At 40.7% G+C, this 14,125-nt stretch overlaps 2 protein-coding genes across 5 annotated transcripts in view; one reads left to right on the top strand and one right to left on the bottom strand.

Moving 5' to 3' along the window:
* fam184b (family with sequence similarity 184 member B) overlaps positions 1-5,054 on the bottom strand; it is a 30,927-nt gene extending 25,873 nt beyond the window's left edge. For 3 of the 4 annotated variants that reach the window (XM_041983455.1, XM_041983458.1, XM_041983456.1), the window contains exon 1: positions 4,459-5,054. In XM_041983455.1, coding sequence (XP_041839389.1) covers positions 4,459-4,725 — 267 coding nt within the window. In that variant the 5' untranslated portion in view covers positions 4,726-5,054. The remainder of the gene's footprint in view (positions 1-4,458) is intronic. The other variant, XM_041983457.1, reaches the window with a different exon arrangement.
* Positions 5,055-9,352: 4,298 nt separating this feature from the next.
* Positions 9,353-14,125, top strand: part of ncapg (non-SMC condensin I complex, subunit G) — a 33,124-nt gene continuing 28,351 nt past the window's right edge. The window contains exon 1 of the mRNA XM_041981945.1: positions 9,353-9,367. Coding sequence (XP_041837879.1) covers positions 9,353-9,367 — 15 coding nt within the window. The remainder of the gene's footprint in view (positions 9,368-14,125) is intronic.

Raw genomic sequence — 14,125 nt, 5'->3', positions numbered from 1 at the left:
CAAGGATGTCATCATTTCAAAAGGTAAAAGATCCTTCTCTAGACAAAGTTTGGAGCGTAGCATCTACAAAAGAAAAACAGCCTCAACATATTCCCCCTTTTATTTTTTTTTATTTTTTTAATTGTTAAAAAAAATGTAGACCAAGCCATGAAAAACATCTACAGACCATCAACAAACAAACAAATCAGTGTAAATCTGAGAAGTGACTGAAAGATCTAAAAGATAAAAATCTAAATTAATTATAAACTGCAACACAGATTTATAGAGGTCGATTTTGGACTTTTTTTTTCAGTCTTTTGTAATTTTAGATGGTTTTACTGTATCATTCAATTATGAATTATTCAAGTCTATGGAGAAAAAAATGATTAATCCACAGCTATAACATTACAGCTGCCATCATGTTCTCTTTAGGCATTAATCACAAAGGTGCCTGATCGCCCATTTAAACCTCTGTCAGGTCTTCACCACCTTCACGTTTACCCCGCTAGAGTTATAAATCAAATAAAATGGCATCTTGTTCTTAACATGTTCAGAGTTAAAATGTGATATTCAAGGGTAACTAACATGAAGAAACTTACCGACTCTTGATTGTGTGTCCAGTTGATGGATTAAATTAGCTGTTTCAGGGTCATTTTCACAACGTGAAATGTTTCTTGCTTAACTTTGCTTCACTCTGGCTGTGTGCACACACACCAGACCAATTCCATCCATTCTTTCACTGGCTATTACCTCTTATCCAGCCTCAGGAGGAAAAGCAGTCATCTACCAACCTGAACCTCACGCTGCCTCCTGATGTGTCTATTGGGGTATGAATGTGTGTGACAGGTTAAAAAAGCAGTATGTAACAATAGAATTGCTGTATGAGTGTGTGTGTGTGAATGGGTGAATGTGACATGTAGTTTAAAACTGCTTCGAGTGATCAACATATGACTAGAAAAGTGCTATAACTACAGTTTATAACATTTATTCCAATGCAGGGGTGGTGGGATCCTGTCCCAGCTGCTATCATGCCAGAGGCAGGTTTTGGACTGTGGGGAAAAGCTGGAGGAACTTTGGAGAGAACATGCAAACTCCACACAGAAAGGAACCAGCTGAGGTCTGAATCAGGAACCTTCTTGCTGTGGTCTGACAGTGCTAACCACCAACCCCCCCCATACAGGCCCAGACCTTATCCAGTTCCTGTTATTTCCAGATTAATTTTTAAAAAAATCTCCTTTATTGAAAATCCTTGATTTGTTTAGAGGTGGACTGAAATATGACTCGGATTAGATTTAATCAGATCGTTTTAAATGTTGTATGAACCTCACCTTATTGATCTCGAAAACTAAACAGACCATTTTTTTCATAATGGTCAACATCTGCACCAGCATGTGTCATAAAATGTGGAATGATGGAATAAAAGAGACATTTGAAGGTGCATTAGTTTTTTTCTGCTCTTTATGGGTTTTAAATCACCCACACTATGAGGTCAGGGATGGTTGAGGTCAAAGTTGAGGAAACAACTTAAAAATAACGCCATCACAGGAGTCTAACAATGCTTGTGACCAGTGGCAAACAGTAACTTTACCCAATTACTGGACTAAAATACAATTTGGAGTTTCTTGATTTTCTGCCATTTTATAATCTTACCTTTTAATTATTATTATTACTGCTCTGTTACAGTTCAGAGGAGAATACTGAACTTTTTTTTACACTCCTTCTTGTTTTTAGTCTCAAGGTAAAGAACAAAGTGCTATAAAAACATCTTTGTTTCTGCTGCTATTGCTGAACTGAACAAATATATTTAGCACACTGATTTTGTTTTATTCTGGCTTAAATTAAAAGGTTATTTATTTTAAATTTGTTTTGACGTAACTGGCTGATTTTCCTGTTTTGTGGATTCTGAATATTTTTAATAATTTATCATAATTATTTTGGGTTTTTCTAACATTTCTTTAATAGATAAGTTGTTTTATATTATATGTGTACTGCATCTTGTTTGTCATAATGGGTGTAATTATCTAAACAAATATACCTATAGTATTCTGACCTGACTTTTGACTTAAATAATGCAGAATATTTATTCATACATAAAATTATGACACATTATTATAGTTTCAAATGAAACTTTTTATCTAAACAGAGGATTCCTCTCTCAAGGTATTGATATTTTTTTTATACATTTTCTTACTTTTTAAGTACTATATCTAAACACTTATCCCACCTGTCATTGTGTTGCCTCTGATTCAGCTTTTATTTTAGGTGTAAATCTGAAGGCAGTGGGCATGGCAGCCTGGTCAGAGCGGCCGCTTCTTCCTCTAAATCCGGACTTCAGATCCTCATATTGATCCTGCTGGTCGATGGTGTTATTCATGTAGCCTCACAAGCCGCTGCCCTTGCTTATTGACAATAACTTCATAGTCAGCAAGGCATGAAATGAGTGATCTGTTTAGAGCAGGTGAAGAAGGAGTGAGATGTAGACTGACTGGTTGCTGCACATAGAAGAGGTTAGGCAAAGAGGCACACACACACACACACACACACACACACATACCTCCACACATATCAAAGAGGGTACTGAGCGTGCTGGATTACAAAGCAGGGAACACTGTGACAGTGCACGTGGTAAGCACAGGAAATCCAAAGATAGAATTAAAGCTGCCAGTCAAGAGTCTGGGTGTTTGTGTATAAGCTCACACTTTAATATGCCACTGCTGATCTCTGTGAGCCGTGTCAAGGAGACTGCTCTTCTCTTTGTATTCATGTGAGGGTGCGCATGCCTGTTCACGAGCAGGCTTGTGTGAACATTCACAACAGCTGGCCTGACATGGTCAGCTCCGTTTTCTTCCTTTTGGCCTGCTTTGCCGTGTAAACACACTCCAACTGGTTTATCTTTAGCAGCACCCATTCAGCCGGGATGGAGGGGAAGGGGAGGGCAGGGATGGAGGTGGATGAAGAGGGAAAAGAGGGAAGGGAGTTGTTTTAGTCAAGCATAAGGGAGGATGGGTGATAGGAAGCGTGAGGGATGGGCAGACGTGAGGAGGTGCATTGAGGATAAGTGTATTTGTGTGTACGTCCATGCCCATGTTCGTGCACAACTAAGTGAGGTTATAAAATATATAAGGTTACCACAGCTGACCCATTTCCCACTTCCTCCCTTCTCTACACCCTGCCCCAAAACACTCAAATAAACCATGTGTCACAAGACAAGCATCCCGAAGCTCAGAGGAAACGCTTACACCAAATATCAGATTTGATGATTCTTACATTTCAGCAGCACTCTGGGTTTCAAGTATTTTCACTGTGGTCATCAGAGCTAAAGCAGGTTTGACATGGGGTGCATGAACTTTCAAGAGAGAGAAAACTAATCCAGACTTCTTAGGAGGAGGAGGAGGAGGAGGAGTATTATGATGGAGAGAGGGAACAGGGTTGAAGTACAGGGGTCGGCACAAATGCCACTAACAAGCGCAGACGTAAATTCTGACCTCCCATCTGTGTCATCTTTGTTTGTGTATGCCTGTTCAAGGACCCTGTAAACAACACACATGCATATTGTTGGAGACACACATGCACTTCCAGGCTACACAGAGGTGTACCCATAAAGAAAGTGCACTGTCATCAGTAATTGTCATAGCTCAACAAGCAGTGGGTCATGCCCTGCCTCTGTAAGCATTATTGTGAAGCACAGAGAAGGAGGATCCCCACATAGCAAAGCTATAACATACGAGAAGCTGGAGCAGATAGAGCTGCTGCAGCTGTCAAGCAGCCTGCATGCTGATATGGAAGAAGATAAACAGCATCAAACGTTGGTTATCCTTTTTTAGAAAATGCATTCATTTTAATGGCACATAGACAACCAGCAGATCAGAGCTAGTTAGTGTGAGAGTTGTTTCTTTTCATCTTGCTTATTTCTGTTAATTGATTCCTTTGTATGTTTTTTTTTTGTTTGATAGTCATTTTGAGCTCTAACTGAATGAAATGTGCAATCTGAAAAGCCCAAATAACCTGTGAGTGCTTGTAAAGATGATTCATAAATGATCTGATCAGCATATCAGCCATGATTGCTGCTTGTTTGGCTCTCAGCTTGCTGGAGATCTGCAGCCTACACCTAAAGCTCTCTGTAATCTACAGCATGTCAGATTACAGTCAGTCACGAAGACAGGAGAAGCTGACCTAAGTTTTTTTTATTCCCCCCCTAATGACTATTCCAAGAAAGAATCTTATTTCACGTCTTCAAAGCACATTTCAGCTGGAATCATTAAGCTGATGTGGTTTCGAGTTGTTATCCCTTCTCATATTAGCTGTTTTCTCTCATGTCCATGAACATTTAGATTCTGGCTGTGATGAATGATGTTGGGAAGTATCGCCGGATGTTTCATGGCAGGTACTGTAACTGAGGCAGGCAGCCATCAGATCATAACCAGACCAACAGAGTGGCATCAGGCGGCGCGGCTCCCTGGTGTCAGCGGCAGGTCTTACCTTGGTGAGCTGAGCGATCTTCTTGCACATCTTGCTGTGCATCTGGTAGTCATACAGCTCCTGCTCGATGTTGGAAAACTCTGCCGCAGTCCCGTTCACGGCTGAGCCCTGCCCGGGGGGCTGTGCAGCCTTACCGGCGCCTGAAGCCATAATGAAATCCACCCTCCCGGCCACCCCAAGGGAACTTCCCAAGACCGGAGGATTGTCAGAATTTTCCTGCCGCCTCTCAGATGAAGATCGTGACAAATTTCTACTTGCGCATCTCATTCCTCTGTCGGTAGAGCCGCTCCCGTGAACAGCATCTCGAGGAATTCGCTGCAAAACATTTGGTAGTGGATCGGCGGGGCTCTCCTCGTGCGTTCCGGCTGCTGCCCCCCTCTCCTGCTGTCCGCCCGGTGATCGCCGAGGTCACACGCTGGAAGTCCATCGGGGACGCGCTCGCGCCAACCGACCCTCTCCTGCTGTCAACAGATTTTTTTTTCACTCTGTTATTCTAATAGGGAGCGCTCGAGGATGAAAGCATATAGTCCAACCACCTGTCTCGCGGCAGGGGCGGAGAGGGGCGTGAGTATCTATGGAACATTACCGGAGACAGCTCGAGAGGCGCACTGCTGCAGTGCTGCCCCGCCCCTACCGGCGCTGCTGTATCAATGCCGATCACCGCGCGGAGCGAAGCAGGGCGGGAGGGGGGTCTCTGGAGTCCAGTGTGATCAGATAAAAACACACTTGCACAGTGGGCAGTTTCATTAAAGCAGCGAGCTCGAGGCAAAGCAGAAATCTGACTGTAATTTTAATGAAAATAATTTTCTGAGTCTGAGGTTCAGAACACAAAAACCAAAACCAGTGGACCAAAACCAGCAAGAAATCCAGAAACACCCCACAGTAGATAGATCAGTAAATAAACAACAGATTCAAAATATCTGCTTTTAGAAAATATTTTAAAAAATCACAGAAAACAGAAAACAAAACAATATTTCACAAAACAGTACAGGCCTATTATAAAAAGTATTTGCTGTTGGAAATATTTTTTCTATTGCATTTTGTTGTTGTTTTTGTTTGTGAGTGTGTGTGTGTGTGGGGGGGGGGGGGGACTTGTAGTTTTTATGACATTGCATTTTCTAAAGGTGTCTTTTTTATTTATTTATTCATTTTTAAAGTTCTTTTCTGTTTTGATGTGTTCTATAAAATGTTCAAAAAGTCCCTGTTTTGTTCTTGTGTTTATATTTATCAGATCAAAGTTTTCTAAAATATCTTTTAGACACTATTTATAAAATCCCAGCCACAAAAGTGTTGGGTCACTGTACAAGTTGTAAACTTAAAACAGAATGCAATGATAGGGAAGCCAAGAGCAGCCATTCCTGGAATTATTTATTTTTGATGCCGTTATCTGTAAATGTGGTAATTGTATGGTAATATTGTGTATCATCATAGTATTTTAAGATAATGAAACTGTTACGTAAGGGATAATGCCCAACGAGACAGCTTTGCATCGGACGGTTCACGCCTCTGCGTCGTCCATTGATTAATAATAATGGACACCTTGAAGGGCATTATCCCACTTATACTATGGTCATTTCCGAAAGAAATAAATATTAAATAAATTATGAATGCATTAATGCTATTTTTTTTTACCGTTAAAATCATAAGTTTTTCATAAGAAGCAGCTGAGTGGACTATTTTGTTGTGACACGTTGCCAAGGTAACAGCTCTAACACAGAACCTGCAGCTTGGTCAGCCATAGTTATGTTACGTGACACTGTATCATTTCAGAGGGCGGGTGCAGCTCTTACAGCTTGTGTGTGTCCAGAGGATGATTTTAAATTTTAAACAGTCAAAGTCTACAGAAAGTTTCCTAAATCGTTTTTAATGTACGAAATATTATCCACCATTCACTCTGATCATTAAATGTGTATCAAGCTAGTAAGTCTATCCTAAATTGTTTTTATGTTATCTACCACTCACTCTGTATCAAGCAAGTAAGTAAGTAAGTAAGGTAATCAAGACAGAAAGACAGACGACATGTCCATAGTGGCGTTTGAAGGGCGGAGATTTAACATTTGTGGACCCTGATCTCTGCTGGTTGGAACGTTGCAGGACGACAAAATGTTGCTCCATTCTCGTCTCTCCTAGACTGACAGAGCCCAATAAGCCTACAGGCTGCTTTCACAGCAATGTACCATCACAGATATAATCTGGCGTGTCTCCAGCCTGGCGTCTGAGTTTCTGTCGCCACGGCTACCAACTAGCCTTTACTCAGCGAGATCATTTACAGCAATAAGGCTATTTGACCGGAACTTCTTTTATAGGTGTCCATTATCACTTTTTAATGGACACCCTACAGCCAATCAGAATTGAGTATTCACCCAGACCATGGTATACAACACGATCAATTATTCCATTATCCTGACCTTATCTTGAGATGACAATATTTAAAGATTTGTCAAGCATGGCCACTCTCAGCTTCCGTACAATGATTTGCAAATCTTATAAACTGATATTTATTGACTATACAAAGAAAAAGAGAAAAAGTCAAATGTTAAAAATGAGACATTCTTGAAAATGATTAGCATAGAAGTTGATTGCCACAGAACATCTAAACGAAACTGGAAGCAGCATCATGTTTACCACTGTACAACCTCTCCTCTTTTTAACAACAGTGTGTAAACATCTGGGAACTGAGGAGACCAACTGCTGGGTCTTTGGAAGAGGGTTGTTGTCCCAGTCTTTTCTGATTCCAGCTACTCAACAGTTCTGGGTCTTCTTTGTCATATTTTGCATTCTTGATGTGCCACATCAGTTAGTGAAAGATCTGGACTGAGAGCAGGTCAGTCGAGCGCCTGCTCTCACACAGCCATTCTGTTGTAAAAGATACAGTATGCAGTTCAGCACTGTGTTGCTGAAATACACAAGGACTTGCCTACAAAGAGGATGTCTAGATGGAGCATGTTGCACTAAAACTTGTGTATATATAGCACTGATGCTGCCTTTTTAGATGTGCAAGTTGCCATTTCCACTAATGCAATCCCATACCAACAGAGATGCAGGCGTTTTAACTGAGTGCTCATAACAAGCTGGATGGTTGATTTAATTAATCTGATCACAGAAGTTTTCCACTTTGCTTTTTTAACTTTGGCCCAGGGATGGCTGCATTTCTGGATCACATTCTCATGTGGCTTCCTCTTTCCATGACAGAGGATTAACATGCTAGTTATTGAGCTGTGTTCTTGCACCAATTCCTGCAGTTCCTGAGCCCCTGCAGTGATTTCCATGACAGAATTAAGCCTGTTTTTAATTCAGTCTGAGGTCCCAAATATCACAGGCAACCCATTTGAGCATGTGCTACACAGAGATGTGTCCAGATTCTTTTATTATTTTGATCACATTATGTACTGTAGATGACAAAAATGTAAAGTATTCACAATTTTATATTACAAAAATTATGTGAAATATTTCCACTATTTATTGGAAGCATTTTCCCAGCCAACATGTCTTTTTGGCCCCATATGGGTTATAAATGGGTAACTTGGGTACCATCAGGGCATGAGCTCCAACTGGGCAAATTTTATGAGCCCCACGTGGGTATGGCTACATGGGCCCCAGATTGGAAGCCCACGTGGGTTGACTAAATGGGTCCAATACAGGATTTATATGGGGTCAACGGGCATGGGCTGTAACTGGGTAACATTATTGGGACCCATATGGTTCCAGTAACATGGGCCCACATAGTAAACCCATGTGGGGCAACTCAATGGGCCCCATGGAGGATATAATTGGGCAATCAAGGCATAGGCTAGTATTGGGTTGCATTATTTAGGCCCCACATGGGTATAGCAACATGGGCCCTAGATTGGAAGCCCATGTGGGTTGACTAAATGGGCTCAATAAGGGATCTATGTGGACTCAGCGGGCATGGGCTGTAACTGGGTAACATTATTGGGACCCATATGGTTCCAGTAACATGGGCCCACATAGTAAACCCATGTGGGGCAACTCAATGGGCCCCATGGAGGATATAATTGGGCAATCAAGGCATAGGCTAGTAGTGGGTTGCATTATTTAGGCCCCACATGGGTATAGCAACATGGGCCCTAGATTGGAAGCCCATGTGGGTTGACTAAATGGGCTCAATAAGGGATCTATGTGGACTCAGCGGGCATGGGCTGTAACTGGGTAACATTATTGGGACCCATATGGTTCCAGTAACATGGGCCCACATAGTAAACCCATGTGGGGCAACTCAATGGGCCCCATGAAGGATATAATTGGGCAATGAATGTATAGGATAGTATTGGGTTGCATTATTTAGGCCCCACATGGGTATAGCAACATGGGCCCTAGATTGGAAGCCCATGTGGGTTGACTAAATGGGCTCAATAAGGGAACTTTATGGGCTCAGCGGGCATGGGCTGTAACTGGGTAACATTAGTTTGGAACCATATGGTTTCAGTAACATGGGCCCACATTGTAAACCCATGTGGGCCTACTAAATGGGCCCCATGGAGGATATAATTGGGCAATCAAGGCATAGGCTAGTATTGGGTTGCATTATTTAGGCCTCACATGGGTATAGCTACATGGGCCCCAGATTGGAAGCCCACATGGGTTGACTAAATGGGCTCAATAAGGGATTTATATGGGGTCAACGGGCATGGGCTTTAACTGGGTAACATTATTGGGACCCATATGGTTCCAGTAACATGGGCCCACATAGTAAACCCATGTGGGGCAACTCAATGGGCCCCATGAAGGATATAATTGGGCAATGAATGTATAGGATAGTATTGGGTTGCATTATTTGGGCCCCACATGGGTTTAGCAACATGGGCCCTAGATTGGAAGCCCACGTGGGTTGACTAAATGGGCCCAATACGGGATTTATATGGGGTCAACGGGCATGGGCTTTAACTGGGTAACATTATTGGGACCCATATGGTTCCAGTAACATGGGCCCACATAGTAAACCCATGTGGGGCAACTCAATGGGCCCCATGAAGGATATAATTGGGAAATGAATGTATAGGATAGTATTGGGTTGCATTATTTAGGCCCCACATGGGTTTAGCAACATGGGCCCTAGATTGGAAGCCCATGTGGGTTGACTAAATGGGCTCAATAAGGGATCTATGTGGGCTCAATGGGCATGGGCTTTAACTGGGTAACATTATTGGGACCCATATGGTTCCAGTAACATGGGCCCACATGGTAAACCCATGTGGGGCAACTCAATGGGCCCCATGAAGGATATAATTGGGCAATGAATGTATAGGATAGTATTGGGTTGCATTATTTAGGCCCCACATGGGTATAGCAACATGGGCCCTAGATTGGAAGCCCATGTGGGTTGACTAAATGGGCTCAATAAGGGATCTATGTGGGCTCAATGGGCATGGGCTGTAACTGGGTAACATTATTGGGACCCATATGGTTTCAGTAACATGGGCCCACATAGTAAACCCATGTGGGGCAACTCAATGGGCCCCATGAAGGATATAATTGGGCAATGAATGTATAGGATAGTATTGGGTTGCATTATTTGGGCCCCACATGGGTTTAGCAACATGGGCCCTAGATTGGAAGCCCATGTGGGTTGACTAAATGGGCCCAATACGGGATTTATATGGGGTCAACGGGCATGGGCTGTAACTGGGTAACATTATTGGGACCCATATGGTTTTAGTAAAATGGGCCCACATAGTAAACCCATGTGGGGCAACTCAATGGGCCCCATGGAGGATATAATTGGGCAATCAAGGCATAGGCTAGTATTGGGTTGCATTATTTAGGCCCCACATGGGTATAGCTACATGGGCCCCAGATTGGAAGCCCACCTGGGTTGACTAAATGGGCTCAGTAAGGGAACTTTATGGGCTCAGCGGGCATGGGCTGTAACTGGGTAACATTAGTTTGGAACCATATGGTTTCAGTAACATGGGCCCACATTGTAAACCCATGTGGGCCTACTAAATGGGCCCCATGGAGGATATAATTGGGCAATCAAGGCATAGGCTAGTATTGGGTTGCATTATTTAGGCCTCACATGGGTATAGCTACATGGGCCCCAGATTGGAAGCCCACGTGGGTTGACTAAATGGGCTCAATAAGGGATCTTTATGGGCTCAGCGGGCATTGGCTGTAACTGGGTAACATTATTTTAGAACCATATGGTTTCAGTAAAATGGGCCCACATAGTAAACCCATGTGGGCCTACTAAATGGGCCCCATGGAGAATGAACGTGGGCAATGTAGGCATAGGCTGGTACCGGGTTTAGGCCCCACATGGGTTAAACAACATGGGCCCCAGATCAGCCTTTTAAATTTTGTTTTTAACATGTTTAGAATTTCAGCAGTCTTTTAGCTACTGTAATTGTACTTCATACTGCTTAAAAGTAGCTGGTGGCTGCATGTTGGTCATAAATACTTTGGACTGCTATTATTATTATTAATATATGCCATGTGTACTAGGAAATCTTTGTAAATGCCATTATTTGTCTACTGAGGTGTTGTTCATTCATTCATTCATTTTCTGTATGGCTTAATCCAATTGGGTTGCGGTAGGTGGGCTGGAGCCTATCCCTTATATCAAACTCAATAAACAAGCAAACTCACATTTTTCCGCGGCTGTACATTGACTTTACATTGAGTTTGTACACGCAAACAATTTCTTCAGCGTCCGGTGTGAACGCACGGTAAGAAGAGTGATACGATTGGGCACAATGAATATAGAAAAAAAACTAACTTAGAAAACTCCTTTAAAACCAAAAAGGGCTGATAAAAGCCTCATTAAAAGAATGGAAAAACAATCTAAAACAGAGGTTTTCAATGGGGTTCTGTAGAGGGGGATAGCAGAAATTCTGGTTGATTTGACATGAGAAATAATCATATTTGAAACTGTATTATTTTAACAGCTTTAAATGCACAATAACATTGTTCATTTATCCATGAAACATAAATAATATATCTGAAATATTATGACAATTTTTTTCTGCTTTTTGCAGGGCATCTGCTTAATTTCTTCATCAGTTTGGGGGTCCTTGCCTGAAAAACATTGAAGACAGATCCATGATTTAAAATGTAGAGGATTTACTGGATTTACTAAGCAGAATTTCACTACAAGAAAATGTACAGGCCTACTGCATGTTTATTTTTTTTTAGAGGAAATTCTTTTTTCTTTCTTTTTTTTACAGACAGTTTACAGGTTTTGAGCAACACTTACAGAAATAGGTGAATGCACATGACGTTTCAAATATAATATAATATAATATAATATAATATAATATAATATAATATAATATAATATAATATAATATTATATAATTAATATAATAAATAAATAAAAGAATAAATAAATAAATAATAAATGAAATTCCATAATATTCTTTTATAAATTAAAAGAAAGGGGTGGGATTCCTTTTACTTTTGGGAGTTGGCAACCCTAATGCCTACAAAAAATGAACTAGGACAAGTAAATTAAACAACAATAACAATTAAAAAAATAACATGTAGATTGTGCATAAAGTTTAATCTTGCATCACCTAACTGTCTCTCGCTGAGGATCATGGGTAGGCTAACGTTACCTTCCCACCGGGCGCCATCGGTCTTTTGAATTTTCCTCATAACAGCCAGTGGACCAGGAATGAGCGGCTGCAGCTGCTGGTGAGTAGCTGCCAATTTGACTATCTATCATGTAAAATGTATTAAACTACTATTATTAAGGAAGTATAGTAAGTTGACACTGGGGAATTTTGCTACATTGCTTATTTGAACCTCGATAAAGATTTGAACACAACTAATCTCTAGAGAGTGTTTAAGATAGTGAATAGCTCGTGCAAGCAATGTCAGTAAATTGCTCACACATTCAAGCTTGCGCTTAGTTAGTTAGCTATTTATTTACCTATCTAGGTAACTAGGTCTTTGGCTATACAGGCCCAAGTTCGACCGCATGCTTCCCCCCCCCCCCCCCCCCCCCCCCCCCCCCCCCCCCCCCCCCCCCCCCCCCTTTACTTGCGCGAGTATCGAGTAACGCAAGTGAACCCATTACTCCACATCTCAAGGACTGCTACTGACACTTCGTGGAGAAGTCAACCCATCTGTTGCTAAGTTTAAACTGCATTAACCTGCCATTCAACTTCCGCCAAGATCCGTAGATTTGCTGTATGACAATTACTAACCATTAACATGGTATGAACTCAAATTAAACTTAGATTTTACTGTGATTTAATTGCAATAAACGGTTTTTACTAAGCTGTCAGAATTTATGACGAGTGATGATTTTAAGTAAAGTTGCCGACAGTCCAAAACCTGTCACACGCACTGTGCCATGAGTCTGTGCGCGCTGATAAACTGTACAGAGAGCTGATGTGCTGTGTCTGGCGCACCAGAGAGCAGCATTGTATACAGTGTTTTAATTTAAATTTGAGATATTAATCCTTCTCATTTTGAATACAAGAAAATATTTTCTCCTCGTTTGTTCATGTTAATGACATACTTTCATAAAGTAAAATGTGTTCTTTTCAATTTATTATTGATTTTAACTTTGTATCTTTATGTAGTACTGTGGTTTTTTAGGAGAATACTCTGACAAATTGTTAATATTCTCTGCATAAAGGCTAAACATCAACATTTAAGTGCATCATATTGGATTGATTTAACTGATAGTTCTTACAGCTTAACTGTACAGACATCTAACAACTACCCATCTTAACACATCAGTGTTTATCCGAGCTCTTTATTTTGTATATATAGTCAAGTATATCTGTTCACAGCTGCCAAGGTGTGAACTTCAAGGAAATGAATTAAAATCTCATCAGTAAATGGTGTGATTGGATTACATGTGTGAATGGACTTGACATAATTTCTATGAAGAAATGACACAAATCCAAACAAAATTTCTAATTTCTTTCTCATTGTTTTATTTGTGCGCTGACTATTTAATTTTCATGTACAAGTGTGTTAAAATTGTGAATTTCTGCAAGGAAATAATGTTGTTTTGTAGTTGGTGAGTAAACTTTAATCATACAATAAATATGTATGTGTGCAAGAACATAATTTAAAAGTGACTCCTGTTAACTTCTTTCATATTTTCTTTCTCCCTTCTACATTGTTTTCCCTATAGAGTTGTTCAGATCACTGTTACTATCACAACATCACACGCTGCATTCTTCTTTGCCACGTAAGTAATTTGAATTTAATATTTTGCCATGTATTCACATTTATATGTTTTGCCAGTTCATGCTCATTTGTCCTTTCAGTTCTGAAATCACTGCACTTGCAAGCCCAACAATGGTAATAACTTTAACAGGCCAGAAGCCATGTTAAAAACATCAGGGTGGACAGTCACTGTCTCATTCTGTTCAGTTTCATTCATCCATTCATTCATGTATGTATGTACGTATGTATACGAGGAAACAAGTGTCAACAGACTTACCAGTGCTAGGGTTTTGGTTGATGGCCAAAAAATAAACTTCTGATATCTTTACATCTCACATGTATTAAAAAAGGGAACAAAGCCTGTTTTGTTAGGTTTTACTGAGTGTAGTAGAATGTTACTGACCAATGCTGGGCATTTATTGTTTTTTTTTTATTTTATTTTTTATTTTTTAACTACATTTTTATTTATGTACAAAAATAGGGACAGTGCATTTTTAGAAAAATGTATATGCCAGATTGT

Source organism: Melanotaenia boesemani, chromosome 4 (assembly GCF_017639745.1).
Source record: "Melanotaenia boesemani isolate fMelBoe1 chromosome 4, fMelBoe1.pri, whole genome shotgun sequence".
In the NCBI taxonomy this organism is placed as follows: Eukaryota; Metazoa; Chordata; class Actinopteri; order Atheriniformes; family Melanotaeniidae; genus Melanotaenia; species Melanotaenia boesemani.
The sequence above is the reverse complement of the archived record's forward strand: the minus strand, read 5'-3'. Positions and strand labels throughout refer to the sequence as shown.